The sequence below is a fragment of the Staurois parvus genome, unplaced genomic scaffold, assembly GCF_062004578.1.
Source record: "Staurois parvus isolate SC_StPar_1 unplaced genomic scaffold, SC_StPar_1.0 ptg000746l, whole genome shotgun sequence".
NCBI lineage: Eukaryota > Metazoa > Chordata > Amphibia > Anura > Ranidae > Staurois > Staurois parvus.
The window spans coordinates 2,029,329-2,045,884 of NW_028318542.1; the positions used below are offsets into that span (position 1 = coordinate 2,029,329).

The 16,556-nt window shown below is 39.4% G+C and overlaps 1 protein-coding gene across 3 annotated transcripts in view; it reads left to right on the plus strand.

Annotated features, from left to right (window-relative positions):
* The window catches only part of LOC149445104 (cytochrome P450 2C55-like), a 30,311-nt gene extending 20,724 nt beyond the window's left edge, over window positions 1–9,587 (plus strand). For all 3 annotated transcript variants that reach the window (XM_089654141.1, XM_089654140.1, XM_089654142.1), the window contains 3 exons: window positions 1,851–2,038; window positions 4,217–4,358; window positions 6,175–9,587. In XM_089654141.1, the coding sequence (XP_089510267.1) occupies window positions 1,851–2,038; window positions 4,217–4,358; window positions 6,175–6,356 (512 nt within the window). In that variant the 3' untranslated portion in view covers window positions 6,357–9,587. The remainder of the gene's footprint in view (window positions 1–1,850; window positions 2,039–4,216; window positions 4,359–6,174) is intronic.
* The last annotated feature ends 6,969 nt before the right edge of the window (window positions 9,588–16,556 follow it).

Here is a 16,556-nt window from a genome sequence, read left to right on the forward strand (position 1 = left end):
GGTGCAAGCATCATGATATGGGGATGTTTCTCATACTACGGTGTTGGGCCTATTTATCACATACCAGGGATCATGGATCAGTTTGAATACATCAGAATACTTGAAGAGGTCATGCTGCCTTATGCTGAAGAGGAAATGCCCTTGAAATGGGTGTTCCAACAAGACAACGACCCCAAACACACCAGTAAACGTGCAACATCTTGGTTCCAGACCAACAAGATTGACGTTATGGAGTGGCCAGCCCAATCCCCGAATCTTAATCCAATAGAAAACTTGTGGGGTGACATCAAAAATGCAGTTTCTGAGGCAAAACCAAGAAATAGAGAAGAACTGTGGAATGTAGTCCAATCATCCTGGGCTGGAATACCTGATCACAGGGGCCAGAAGTTGGGTGACTCCATGCAACACAGATGTACAGCAGTTCTCAGAAACAGTGTTTATACAACTAAATATTCATTAAGTGATTCAAAGGAAAGCAAAATCTTCAAACATTTTTCAGTTTATATAGTGAATGTTTGAGTTTGTAAAGAAGAATACAAACACTGCTATTTTTTTGAACAGTCTAATATTCATTTTTCTTCATTTTTTTTAGAGGAACAACACAAATTTGATATATTTTTCTTCATGTTTTGATTTGGAATAGAATGTGTAGTGTTCTCAATGCATTTGTGTGTATGAAAATAAAATCTATTAGAAGGATTTTGAGCTTTATTCACTTTTTTCAACACACTGCTATTATTTTGAACACAACTGTATATATATATATATATATATATATCATTTTTTTTTTAATATATTGAATACAACCAAAATGTATGTCAATATATTTGGGAAGAGTATTTCTAAAATATATTTAAAATATATTTTTCTTCCATGTGGGATATACGTGTGCTCAACCAACTTGAATTTGGCTAAAAATGGATATAGCACACATGAGCTGAAAGTCCAGTTTCTTTAGGGAAAAAGGACCAATCAGCTATTTGTCTTTGTCCAGAAATATTTAATCATGCCAGAAATGCTCTATGTGCAATAATGAGTCCTTCCAATCTGTGTGTAGAGCTGCATTGTCCACAGCATTGGGCCCCATTCTTCTTTAAACTGTCTCTGCCTGAGTGTCACTACTTGTAGGCAGGTGTAGTTTGGCCTCTTTGCACAGATGGCGCTGTTCGACGGTTGCTGTGCAGAGAGAGCAGAGGGCAAGGTGAACCCATGTCCCTCTGGAAGCCTCTATAGGTGTCACCATTACAGCAGCTGTCGGATTTGATGCTGCTACTCTGGCTGAGCTCCATGACCATCATTGGTGTTGGCAGTGCTAATAAAGAGCACCTCCCCCTATGGTTGGTGTGAAATTGCAAAGTGGTTAGGTCAGGTACAGAATGTCTAGCGTAGAGAGAGGTTCCAGTAAAGGAGGGACAGAGTAGGGACTGTTTCTTGTGTCTCAGGAAGTTGACCTTCCTCAGGTGCTTCATTGCTGGTCTGCCATCCAGCCACCTCCTCTGTCAGATGCTGTCAGGTATCAGCAGTGTGTACAGGTATCTTCTGCACAGTTATCTGTAAGTATGTATGCAGACTCTGTACCACCTTCACAGTATCCTCACATTAATATACTTTTCTGTATCAACTGGCCACCATGTGAGTTCTCTTCTCTTCAGCATCGAGCGCTATACCCCACCTACATACTGACACTTTAATCTGTAGTATGACTTGCATTGAATTTTTTCTATAAACTCAAAAAATAAACTCTAGTCTTTTATTGCTCTCTCAAAATTATTAACCTGTTTAACTCAACTTTTAAAAATGCATTTTTTATTTTTGCATTGTTCACAATTTTTTTTTCTCTGTCTGCACAGGAAGAATGCAGGAGGAGATAGATAACATCATTGGACAGAGTCGATCTCCTTCAATGGAAGATCGAATTAAGATGCCATACACAGATGCAGTGATTCATGAGATTCAGAGATTTGCTGACATAATTCCCTTGGGACTTCCACACTCAGCCAACAAAGACACAGTATTCAGAGGGTACAGCATACCAAAGGTCAGAAGCTCTGTGTAGTTTACCTTCCTAACCAATGTATAACCATGGCTTCTCAGTTACTGCCATATTCTCGTACTATGTTTTACCCAAGGTTCACACCTACGTGTTTTCCGCAGCGTTTTGCAGAAATGCACTACAGTACATTTAACATGATTTCCTATGGGACACATTCACATCTCTGCGTTTTCACCTGGTGTGTTTTTTGGAAAGGGTCAGAGACTTTTTTGAATGCAAAAACTTGCATTTTTGGTTCTATACACTTCAATGGAAATGCTGCAGAAAAGCATGTAGTGCATTTTTGGTGCATTTTTGCCATGTTTTTAAGGCATTTTTTAATCGTTTTGCATTTTAAATCTGCCTAGCAACAAGAAAAAAATACAGAAAAATGTGTAAAAAATGCAAGTGCAAAAATGCAAAATGCAACGCAAAACACTGCAGAAACAGATCAAACGAAAACTGCATAGGTGTGAACCTAGCCTAAAACAGACCAGCATTCCAACATCTCCATATAGTATTTTCCCTGTTGAATTTCTAAAAATATGTATACCCTTCAGTTCCAAAGAATTTTCTGCTCTATGTCTATAATAGTCATGTTTTCTATGAGAAAATTCAAAATGTTCTTTGGGTACAATCTTCCCTAAACTCAGCATGTCATTGCTGAATTAAAACTTAGCTCATAAAATTTCCATTGACAGCAGCAGTTAGCAGAGCAACGCATACAAGATTATCCATAAAGCCGGAGCAAATAAAACAGCCCAAAACTTAGTTTAAAATCTCCCAGCATTCAACCAAAATTCAACTTGTGACTGAATAGAACGCAGTGGTCAGTGATTGTTAGGTGTTACACAATGCACAACATCATGTCAAATTGAATGACTATATGGAATAATTCTTTGATATATCCTAAGCCAGACATTCTCAGCCAGGATTCCTTCAGAGGTTGGTGGGGGTTTCTTGAGATGTGACCTCCTACCTAATGACACCAGCATGGTTTTGGTCCCACACTACTTAGCAGAATCACTGGATTTTCTATAAGGGTGGACCCACCTGTGGGGGGGCAATCTTCCCAATGAACACCAATATAATGGGCATTCTTCCCAGTGACCCTTGACAAACTGATATCAGGGGTTGGCTGAGACCTAAATATTATTTTAAGGGTTCCTATAGGGTAAAAATGTTGAGAGACTGTCCTAAACTCTTTGCTGGTGATGATGATGATTGACAGTTGTGCACTATAATCTCCCCTACAGTTTTTTTTAATTAACTGTCTTTGTGTTTAAAACAAAACTTTTAAAAAATTACAATCTCAGAAAACCCTTCTGTTAATCCAAATTCCTAAAAGACTAAATTCCGCTTTTCAAGCAGAATTTCACTTTTCTTAATAAATAGAAGTCTTTTCTCATGTATTTTCTGCCCAAGCCATCCTAATGTGCTTGTCTCCCACTTACCTAGTCCATGGCAGCCTTTAATTTGTATCCCCTCTTTTTCAAAAGATACATTCTGAACCCTGGTTTCCAGTAGCATCATGTGACCATCCAGGAAACTTCATATACTATCATGCATTGCCTTACTGCAGTACAGAATGGGGCGTGTTTTACCTCTCTAGACCACACCTTCCTCATTACTGCTTTTAGAAAGCACTTCAGCACTAGCATGAACTAAGCTAGTGAAGAGCTGGGTGGGAGCAATCTCCTGGTGGAGGAGGAGGGCAGGAACAGGGTATGTTTTAATGAGGTTCGCTGCTGAAGAACTTCCTCACTCTACTAACAGCTCTGGCATCCTGCAGGATGGATACCAGGAAGACATGGAGGAGTTTTCTGTAGAAGAAAGCAGAGGCTGACATGAGGCCTACTCCAGAGCATACGGACAGTTTACATTAATGGTTTATTGGTACACAGAGAAGGTACTTTAGAAAAAAAAAAGGCAAACTTAGCCTTTAAAGAAATGTAGTAGACAATGATGTGTCAGAAGACTTGCTTGATTTAATTTGCATATTATATAAGAAGGACTGATTACAGAAGCAGAACATTATTTCAATTATAAATTAATAAGTTCTGAGATGATTTTTAAAAAAAAGAGTATGCAAAAAATGTATAATAGGTTACATTAACCATGTATCTGCTGGATTATTACAGTATGCATTATTGCCAGTAATGTTTTCAACTTCTTTCATTTTAGGATACAACAGTTTCCTTTCTACTTTCTTCAGTCCTAAAGGATCCTAAGTATTTTAAGCACCCAGAAAGGTTTGATCCTGGACACTTCCTGGATGAACATGGACAGTTCAGGAATAATGAAGCCTCTGTACCATTCTCTTTTGGTAAAATAACAAAATGTGATCAATATTGCATATAAAAACATTTTCTATTAAGAAATAAGTTTTTGCCATGCATTTCATAGCTTATCCAAGCCACTTGTGAAAATCAGAAAAATGCCCTATAAAATATAACAGTGACAGGACATCTGTGAAGGTTCTTCACTAGCCTTCGGGTTCCCAGTACTGTCATCCTGACTGTGAGTAGCCAGTAATGCTGCTTGCGGCTACACAGCTGGCTGCTCACTGTGCAGGCGTGAGCTGTGCTGCACTTTGTAAATGATCTTGCAGTCTTCTGGGATCTGTGACATGTTCCAGAAGACTGCAGGGAGGGAAGGGAAAAGGAGAACGTCCTCTCAGATCACCTAGGTGATTCGAGCGGAAGTGGGAGCAGGTCCCCTCAAAAACAGGTACCCCCCCACACCCAAAAATTATATGATAAATATGGCAGAGAAAGGGGGGAGAAGGACTTAAAGCAGAACTTCCCCTTTTGGATAAAGTTCCGCTTTAAGCCACCTTAATCCAACCACCATGAAATGTATACATTTTGATTTCCAAGAACAGGGTAGGAGGAATTAAAGTTGCTGTGTCGTGTGATAAAGGTGTCTTACAGTAATTAATATGAATACTGGAATACCTTCCTGCCACCCACTGGAACTGAAGAAGTGACATGCACAAGCTACAAAACATCTTCAAAATTAAAAAATATGTCCAGTTGAATGTAACCAACTACTGCTAGCTACAGTACATCAAGACCTGAATAAATGAGACTCTTCACAGACATACTGCCACTGCTTTATTCATTTATTACAGGTATTTATATAATGCCGACTAGATACACATCAGTCCCTACCCTAAAAAAACTTATAATCCAAGGTCCTTAACTTGTATACATACATATATTTTTATTTATTATTTATTTATTTCAGGTACTTATATAGCGCTGTCAATTTATGCAGTGCTTTACATATATATTGTATATTCACATCAGTCCCTGACCCTCGAGGGGCGTACAATCTAAGGTCCCTAACTTATATTCATACATACACATACTAGGGCCAATTTAGACAGGATCCAATTAACCTACCATATATACATACATACACTAGGAAACCCATGCTAGCACAGGAAGAACATGCAAATTCAATGTAGGCAGTGTCATTGGTTGAATTCAAACCAAGTACCTTAGTGCTGCAAGACGGGACCGATAACCACTAAGCCACTGTGCTCCCCTAAGTATAATACACACTTGGTCCAATTTGTTGAGATGCCAGTGTTTGTGACATATGTAAGAAAGCAAAACACTCAGAGTGAACCCACAAATCACACGAAGAACATACAGAGGCCCTGATAGGATTTAAACCTGACTCATACACAAGTTTCAACAAGTAGAAGTTGGAATCCCTAAGCTGCATAGTTGCAGTAGGCCAGTGACTTTTCGCAAAAAAGAAGGCTTACTTAAAATCCCTGAAAGATGTATCCTACTTGTGGAAGAAAGTCATCGAGGGGCCCCTGTGCAAGATGGATTTTTTGTACCAACCCCACCCACCACAATTCAAGTATTGGCCAGGTGAAAAGTCTTATTCACGGATGATTAATTGATAGTGAGCAGTGTCCAAGTCTATGTGACAGTAGGTGGGGTCACAGCATCCATCAGACCTACATCTAATAAACATGTACCCCAGAGGAGCATTTGTATGTCCTCTCCTGTAGCTTACAAGGTGGGGTTGGTGGAGGTCAAAGGCATTTCCATTCATAACAGATTTCCTTTAGGTCCTTATATGGTTATTTTTATAATAACAGACTATTCTGTTACCCACAGGGAAGAGGAACTGCCTTGGAGAGGGTCTGGCCCACATGGAGATCTTTATTTTCCTTACCACCATACTCCAGAAGTTAAATTTGAAGACAAACAGAACTCCAGAAGATATTGAAATAACCCCAGAACCCGGCAAAAATGGAGTTATAGCTAGATCATACCAAATGTATGTGGAACCACGATGATAACTCCATTGAAAAGGATTATGAAAATGGAAACATTGGAGAGCTCTTGAATGATAGGATTATGTTATCTGTTTTATGTACACACATTTTTTCGTTTGTGTTAATTTTTTTTAATATGTAATATGAGAATCAATAAAATAAAAATACATAAATATATACATATAATGCTTAATCTCCCAAAATTCATATATGAAAGTAAAGGATTTATATATAGTTTGTCATCACTAGCTAATATACCTAATAAAGGTGAGTGAGGTGTTCCTGGGGAAATGTGTACCCAATATACAGTACATGTGCTGTTTGTTGAGTTACGAATCAAAATTTGACTGAAAATTTTGTTATTAAGAGAATTGGATGTTTCCGAATTTCCGAATCCCAGTAGTACCAAATTTCAACGAATCAGAAATAAATTATAATGAAACAAATGATCCTTATTCTAATTTGAAAATGAATTTGAACTTGAAAATGAATGTGAATTAAAAAATGTATTCAATTTCAAAACTAAAACATATTGCGATATATACAGTAAGGTATAAGAGTGAAAAGGATGATGATTCCTACTTAGTCTGCTGAATAGAATAGAACAGAACAGAATGGAATAGAAAGGAATAGAATAATGTAGAATATAAAATAATAGAATAAAAAAGAATAGAATAAAACAAAATAGAATAGAACATAAAAAATAAAATATAATATAAAAGAATAGAATAGAAAATAAAAGAATAGAATAAAATAGACCGAATATAGCCATCTTCAGAAATTCAAAACCATTTGAAAATAACGAATATAGAAAACGAATCCGAATATATGAAATGAATTCCGAAAACAAATAATTCTAACATAACAATTATGATCAAACAAAATTATTAACTTAATGAATAAATAAGAAACAAACCAGATTTTTCCGTTGTCCACATCTCTAGAATCCAACAATGAGCAATAATGGTGTTATGGAGGGTATGTGCTGCTGTAGGCCATGGCCTAGGCTGGCCATATAGAGTCTCTGAATGTCTCAGAAGCCTTTGTGCCAACTTGCATTGCTTCAGAACTTGCTGGTCTAACAAATTCATGTCTAAAGTTTTATTGCAGCAGTTATTGGTCACGGATGCTGACTGATTGCAGTAAAATACAGATTATTATTATTATACAGTATTTATAAAGCGCTAATAGTTCGCTCAGCGCTGTAAATTACAGAGGGGGACAGAACATGTGACAGAACAACAACAATACAATGCAAAACATGAGGGGATTGAGGGCCCTGCTCTTTCGAGCTTACAATCTAGGAGGGAGGGGATGGTGGCACAGGAGGAGATAGCTGTGGGGAATGGAGTGGTGGGAAGAGTGGAGGAGGTCGGCAAGTTAGCAGGGGGTGGGGTAGGCTTCCCTGAAGAGATGGGTTTTCAGGGTGCGCCTAAGAGGAGAGTAGGTGATAATCTGATGGGTTGGGGCAGGGAGTTCCAGAGGATGGGTGACACCCTGGAGAAGTCCTGGAGGCGGGCATGGGAGGAGGAGACCAGGGAACTAGAGAGAAGGAGGTCTTGTGAGGAGCGGAGTGTGCGTGCTGGGCGGTACTTGGATATTAGGTCAGTGATGTAGTTCGGGGCAGTATGGTGGACGGCTTTGTACGTCAGTGTTAGGATTTTGAATTTGATCCGTTGCGCAATCGGAAGCCAGTGGAGGGATTGGCAGAGGGGGGTGGTGGAGACAGAGCGGTTGGAAAGGTGAATGAGTCTGGCAGCCGTATTCAGGATCGACTGAAGCGGGGATAGCCAGCGGCGAGGCAGGCCAGTAAGGAGGGAGTTGCAGTAGTCGAGTCGTGATATGATGAGGGAGTGGATGAGCTGTTTAGTGGTTTCTGGAGTTAGGAACGTGCGGATTTTGGCAATGTTGCGGAGGTGGAGTCTGCACGAGTTTGAGATAACAGCTAATTGGAGAATGCATAAATCTGTTAAAGGGCCCAATCTTACTCTTGTATTGTGGTAATGTGGAGCAGCATACATTGCATGTGTTGCTGCTATGCAATGCCATTAATTCTGAACAACACCCCATTGCACTTTGTTGAAGAACTAAGAACACTAACATGCATTGCACTCTGATACACTGCACAGTGATGGTACATTTTTTTGGTATGTTTTGGTGCGTCCATATAAATGAATGAAATAACAAACCACAATGATGCAAGTAGGTCCTATATAGTAAAGTAAAAGATATATTATACAGCAAGCATGTAAAATGTAAGCATTATTTTTTAGTTAGGGATGGGCTAGAGAAGAATCACAACCTCTGTAACCTTTCCATTACTCTGCATTCACATTGGAGATTTTGGCAATGGAGACAAGAGGTTTCTTTAATGGAGTCAATAAAAAAGTGCTTATATACAAAAAAAAACAGTGCCGCATAATGTACCAGTATATAAATGTACAAACTATTTATCAATGACTTATGTGCAATTATGAATAGTAGAAAAGAAGGAGCACCCAATGTCCAAAAGAATGCACTTTTGATGGTAGATTAGTAGAGAGTAACAACAAGTGTATCAAGCCAATGCATTTCAGACTTTGTCATTTTTTCCACTGAAACCTGGAAAATATATAACTTATGTGAGAATTTTTCCCATATAATCTCCTAGATTGTAAGCTTGAAAGAGCAGGGCCCTCGAACCCCTCGTGTATTGTTTTGTTACTGTATTGTCTCATGTTCTGTCCCCCACTATAATGTACAGTGCTGAGCAAACCTTTTAGCGCTATATAAATACTGTTTAATAATAATAATAATAATATAATAGTGTGCAGCAACAGTCCTGAAGAAGGGAGAGTGTTTTCTCCTGAAACACGTTGGCTTAATGTACTTGTTGTTACTCTCAATATATGCCTCCTAATCTGCCATCCAAAGTGCATTCTTTTGGACATCAGGCACTCCTTTTATACTCCAAGTATGCGTGTGGAAACGACCTCAAGACTGTACCAGATAGTCAGCAGCCCAAACCCTAAGAGGGTTTACTGCCAATATCCACCATTGGATATATATGACTGGAGGGACTTCACCCTACCCACCCACGCAACCACCCACCTATGACCAGTAACTGATCCCATCAGTCCAGCACAGTCTTCAGCACACACTATGTGCTATTTGTCCACCTTAAATCTTATTCCAAAGCGCCTTCTATGTAAATGTTCATGTCTATGAAATGTCTATGAAAGCTAGCAATAAAAAGACTGGTATTTTACAGCACTTTTATATCTTTGTCAATTCATGAAAATGTAAGGAAAAGATAGAACATGGTCAAAGTCCAAGTCATTAGAGGCTGGTGCCATATATTGATGTGGTTATTCCGCATTTTGCTGATTATACTCTCATGACTTCCGCATGCAGCCAGCAACAGGAATGCAGTTAGAAGCTGAATGTTTCCATGACAAATAGTCCATTTACTGGATATATGTTTGCTTTGTCAACTAGGGGCAGTTGCCTTTAAGTTGACAATAAGCAAATATACAGTATATTAAGCACCACAAAAGGCAACAGCAAAATGTTTTATCTAATCTCAAACACAGACTGAACACAGTTAACCGTTAAAATATCAGAAAAGTCTATGTGGAACATCAGAGATTAAATGTAACATTTACAGTAGGTATGAACATACAAAGTTATAGACACTTTCTAATACCATTATAACTATGCAGACACCCTCTAGCTTAGTTTCAAAACAATCTTTTACCTGTTTTAGAAGGTTAAAGGTCACAAGGTTAAAAAGTTTAGTTATGTGACCATGCATCTTTTCTTCCTGATAGTTGGGGGCGGGGTTACAGGTCTCTGGGCAGACACACCCTGTGCCTGTATTCCATAGTCTGTTGAGCCTGAAGCAAGATGTAGGCTGTGCTTGAGCAGTAGACAATTTCAAGAGGCAGGCTGTGATTGGGAGGAGGTGTGCAGCAGAGGCAGGCTGTGATTGGTCAGGGGGCATGGTGGCTGAACAGACTACAGGCATGCTGTGTGTCTGCACAGTGTCCCGTACCTCTGAATGACAATCAAAGGTTTCATCAAAGGATGAAAACTGCCAATGAAACCACATATGAAATTGATAGAGGCTATGATTTATAAAATACACACATGCTTTTGGCCACCATAAGGAAGGAAATAGAAAGAGTACCATGAACAGAGGACCATGGATGGAGGAACATGGAAGAGGGAATCCATACACAAACATCTAACAAGCAAATACATAAATAAACTAAAAGGAAATAAAAAACCCTACAGCAGAATTTAATGTATTTGGCGTACAAAATCTATAAATAAATTCAAAATATTAACAACAAAGCCATTCACAACTCTGCCCGAGCTACATCATCAATACTGTCTCCAAATATCACCCAAACCATTCTCTCTGCTCTCCCCAAGACCTCCTGCACTTTAGCTATTTTGGCTCCTCCTCCCATGCTCATCTCCAGGACTTCTCCAGAGCCTCCCCCATCCTCTGAAGCTCTCTACCTCAATCTGTTCGGCTATCTCCCACTCTGTCTTCCCGTAGGCGATCCTTGAACACTCATCTCTTCAGGGAGACCTATCACGCCTCAAACTAACTGAACTTTTATCACTTCCATCACCTCATCCCCACAGGTAGTACATTTTATACCACTTGCCGCACCCTATTAGATTGTAAGCTCTTATGAGGAGGGCCCTCTTAACCCTATTGTATTGTATTATAACTGTACTGTCTTTATATTGTAAAGCGCTCAGCAAACTATTGGTGCTTTTTAAATCTTGAACAATAACAATCTTTGTAATTGATAATAAATACCTACATATATTGCATCTACACATTATTTAAGATGCATGCACTTACTATGAGAATATATACTGTATCTGCTGTGAGGTGCAAAAGAATTTTCCCTTTAAATACTAAAAAACAGGTCTCCTTTAAAACTACACCACACCAACCATATACTAAAAAGCATATTCAGCATAACCTCTTATCACAAGTCCCATGTTGTTTCTGTTTCTGTTTTTTTTTTTCTTGAGAAAGCAGAAGTGGGTTTATTTTAGCTCTATCATCAACCAAACTTTTGTCAAGTTCACAGGACATACATTTTGTTCAGTAATAAGGTTATTCTATGGCAACCAAAGGACTGGTATTTTTAAAATGCTATTTTTATTTAAAAAAAGCCTTAAAGGAGATATATGATCAGCCTTAAAAGAGATTGTTTATGACTCTTTTGCTTTCTATTGTGATGCTGTGAATGACCCACAGCTAACACATGGTACGTGGGCCAATCACAGCACCCTGCACCATGTAATTATCTGTAGCCAATCACAGATCACAATAGTAAGCAAGCTGTCACGATCATCACTGTTATAAGCAATATTAGTGTCACTATTTTAGCTCACTCTGATCACAGGATGTAAAGAAAAATAGTTAAAAAAAGGTTTAAAAAACTGATAAAAAAGTTATTTATTTATTTTACATACTGTCACCAGTCAGTATCCTTGATCACTGCCACACCAGTCATATGATAATGCTGTACTGCATTGGTGACAGTATGTAAACGTAATTGTAATATATATATATATATATACAGAGAGAGAGAGAGAGAGAGAGAATTATTTTATTTTTTTAAATTTCTTAACTTTCAAAAAATTGTGGCACAAAAATACAAACAAAATAAAATCTCACCATGCCTCTTACTAAGTACTCTGGCCTGTCTACTTCCCAAAGGAGGTTGTTTGGGGTGTATTTGTATTGTCCTGGCATTTTAGAGCTTCAAGAAATTATGGCTGTCAGTACATCAGGATTCATCAACTTTTGAATATACTGTATATACTGTATAGTTTGTATAGTTTGTAGGCTGTATAACGTTTGCACAAACTAAATAATATACACTGATTTGGGTTATTTTTACCAAAGAAATGTAGCAGAATACATTTTGGGCTACATTTATGAAGAAAGATTATTTGCAGAATTTTATAACGGAAACCAAGAAAAATGTATTTTCTTTCAAAATTTTTGGTATTTTTTTGTTTATAAAGCAACAAATAAAAAACCCAGCAGTGATTACCTACTACCAAAAGAAAGCTCTATTTGTGTGAAAAAAAAATATTTGAATTTCATTTTGGTAGTGTTGCATGACAAAACAATTGCCCGTTAAAGTAGCACAGTACTGAATAGTAAAAAATGCCCTGGCCATGAAGGGGGTAAAACCTTCTGGAGGTCAAATGGTTAAATAAAACTGACTACAAGGCAGACTTTTAAGAAAGACCTGCCATTTGGACTGCCTTTTTCCCTGTCAGGGCCCGGATCTGAACCTACAAAATCTGTTGTGTCTGGCTATGTCACTTCCTGCTGAGCTCCTTGGACAAGTCCTTGATTGATCCTGCATTGAATCTTGTTTGTCTTGAATTTTGAACTCCTTGTTCCTCCCATGAACTTCCACTTTCAGCCATGCCTTTGAACATCCTGTTTGCTAGATTATTGTGGTCCCTCCAGCCAATGCCTCACTCTTGTTGCTCCTGCTGCCACCTGTATGTTCGCTATCACTTTTTACAGACCCTTTGCTTGTTCCTCAACTATGCTTCTGCTTGATCCCAACCTGAAACCATTTGTTACCGACCTTTGTCTTGTTTACTGACTACACATCTGCTTATCCTTACCTGCTTATCTGCTACTAGACCCTATCTTGATCACTTCCTGGTGGTTTAATTCTGAGGGCCGCAACCTGGTACTAACAAGCAGCAAATACCATGTCCATAATCAGGAGCTCTGGTGAACATTAGTTAGTACCTACAGGTGAAACTCGAAAAATTAGAATATCGTGCAAAAGTTAATTTATTTCAGTAATACAACTTAAAAGGTGAAACTAATATATGAGATAGACTCATTACATGCAAAACAAGATAGTTCAAGCCGTGATTTGTCATAATTGTGATGATTATGGCTTACAGCTCATGAAAACCCCAAATCCACAATCTCAGAAAATGAGAATATTGTGAAAAGGTGCAATATTCTCGGCTCAAAGTGTCCCACTCTAATCAGCTAATTAAGCCATAACACCTGCAAAGGGTTCCTGAGCCTTTGCATGGTCTCTCAGTCTGGTTCAGTAGGAATCACAATCATGGGAAAGACTGCTAACCTGACAGTTGTGCAGAAAACCATCATTGACACCCTCCATAAGGAGGGAAAGCCTCAAAAGGTAATTGCAAAAGAAGTTGGATGTTCCCAAAGTGCTGTATCAAAGCACTAATAGAAAGTTATATTAAAGGGAAAAGTGTGGAAGAAAAAAGGTGCACAAGCAGCAGGGATGACCGCAGCCTGGAGAGGATTGTCAGGAAAAGGCCATTGAAAAGTGTTGGGGACTTTTACAAGGAGTGGACCAAAGCTGGAGTCAGTGCTTCAAGAGCCACCACACACAGACGGATCCTGGACATGGGCTTCAAATGTCGTATTCCTCTTGTCAAGCCGCTCCTGAACAACAGTCACCAACCTTGAAGAAGTATCCAGGGGTACAGGTCCAGAGCATTGATTTCAATGTCTGTATGATGAGTTTGTGTGAGTGGTTGAGTAAGTAGTGGAGTAGGAATGATGAAGACAACTTCAGAGGGGGGACCTTCGAAAAACAACTCACCAGTGGCAGCTCTCAAATTTCTTTTCAGTTCTACTCACCTACCATGGCATTTGCAAAGCCAAATGATAGTGTAATGCGCAACTAAATACAATCAGGACCTGGGTCTGAACCCATAACCTCTGCTGTGTCTGGCTGCGTCTTCTCGTTGTGCCATCAGGGATGCTGGACAGTACCCTCCCTGATTTCTTGGACATCTGTACCTTGAGTTTTGTTTTTTTTAACCTTGAATCTTGTGCTCCTCCCTTGAACGTTCTGATTTAAGCCACGTCTTTGCATTTCTTGTTTGCCAGATGATTGTACTCTCTCCAACCAATATTTTACTCCTTGCAAAACTGGCTATTGTCCTTATTTTTGCTTCCACTTGTTACCAACCCTTGGCTTGTTCACCAACTACGTTTCTGTCTGATCCCATCCAGCTGCTACTTGTTACTGACCTTTGATTTATTTACTTTTCCTTGATCCCTACCTGCTATATCTGCTACCAGACCCTGGCTTGCTCACCCCATGATGAGGCGATCCAGAGGACAAAATCTATCTCCAGCATCAGGAGCTCTGGTGAATACTGGTTAGTGCTTAGACCCCGTGCCTCAGCTGAGCCCGTATCGTCCGCTAGGCGGATCTGCTTGTACATTTCCAGCTGACTACCTGTGAACCTCTCTACTGCTACAGCCACTGGTCTCCATGCGTGACCCTAGGCCGTGACATTTATTTTACATAATTCACAATTTAAAAATACCTACAGACTCCACCTGCATGTATCCAACAAGACTCTGATGACTTATTAGTGGGATGAATCTCCATAATTATGTAACTGGCCAGCTATGGATACTGAGCTGACACTACTGGTTACTTTTAACTCAAATAGAAGAAATGGGGTCACCCTCTTGATTGTTTTATCTTGCAGAAGTGTTTTAATCATGAAAGTAGTTGGATACAATTGCACATTCTTGGTCAGATAAGATTGTCCAAATACATATGTATATTTTGGGCAGGACAATGGCTAAATCGTTAGCACTTCTGTCTAGCAGTATTAGGGTTATTGGTTCAAATCCAAACCATGACACAACCTGCCTGGAGTTTGCATGTTCTCCCTCTGTGGGTTTCCTCCTGGTACTCCAGTTTCCTACCACACTCCAAAGACATGCTGGTAGGTTAAATAAAGTGTTACTAAACCCAGGACCCTGCATTTACTATATCTGGTCTCCCCGGACCCTGCATTCACTATATCTGGTCTCCCCGGACCCTGCATTCACTATATCCGGTCTCCCCGGACCCTGCATTCACTATATCTGGTCTCCCAGGACCCTGCATTCACTATATCTGGTCTCCCCGGACCCTGCATTCACTATATCTGGTCTCCCCGGACCCTGCATTCACTCTATCTGGTCTCCCCGGACCCTGCATTCACTATATCTGGTCTCCCCGGACCCTGCATTCACTATATCTGGTCTCCCACAGTACACAGCACATGGAAATGCAATTATTTTAGTAAATATAAACTGCTAAATACCTTTTCTCATCAGAAGTTAGAGCAGTCTTGTGACTTCTATCAGTGTCCGGCCCACCACTTGTAAAGCTTGCGGAAGTTGTTTTCTTTCTGCTCTAGGAGGAAGGAAATTCCCTGACCTTTGTCTGGACAGTGCTGATTGGCCCTTTGCTGATCACATGCACTCTCCCAAGAAGAAAAAAATAAACCTCTCTAGAAATACACACCAAACTGAGCATGTTCATGGGGCTATGCATTCAGTTTGTATCAGGTGGTAATTTCAACAATAGGAGGGGCAGGGAAGACATGATCAAATGGCCTTTTTACACAATGTAGAGGATTAACCCCTTAGGTTCCACAGTGAGTATATCAAGCATGCATTACTGCATCTACAGACTGATTTTACTGTTGTGGATTTAGTAACACTTTAACTCCTAATTTGGCCCTAGTATGAATGTGAGCTGATTGTCAGCTCCGTGATGGCTGGGGACTGATGTAAATGTACAATATATATATATGTGTAAATTGATGGTGCTATATAAGTACTTGTAATAAATTAAATGTCAATGGTGCATTTACCTGTGTGCCTGGAGTGCAGCATTCACCAGTTTTGGACTAGTCACATACACCCTTAAAATATAATGCCCTATTCCTTATCCCATTCCCCTCCCCTGATCTAAGTGTAGCCCATTGTTTTTAATGTGCCTGTATGCGCTGCATATTGATCAGTAAAAAAATTACAGAATTTTGGCCAGTATTTTTGCATGTATACTCATTAATATGAGGATATGTCACACTTCCTTCATTAACATAAAGCCAGAAGACTTTCTATGCCTGTGTGTGCATGCGCAAATACTCGCAAGTGGTATACAGCCCATCCTCACAGTTTTCTATGCCAGGAATGTCTGATGCTCATACAGGAGTATGATGTACATGAGTGTGCTTTGGTTGCTTTGGTTGACACCGGTGCGACCTGTCATGTGATTTGACAGTTCCAAATTGCATGAAAAGTTACACCCTATTTGTGCCTATGGAACCAATCAAATCAGTGCAACTTCTCTGTACAGCACCAATTTAAAAAAAAAGGTTCCCGCACTATTT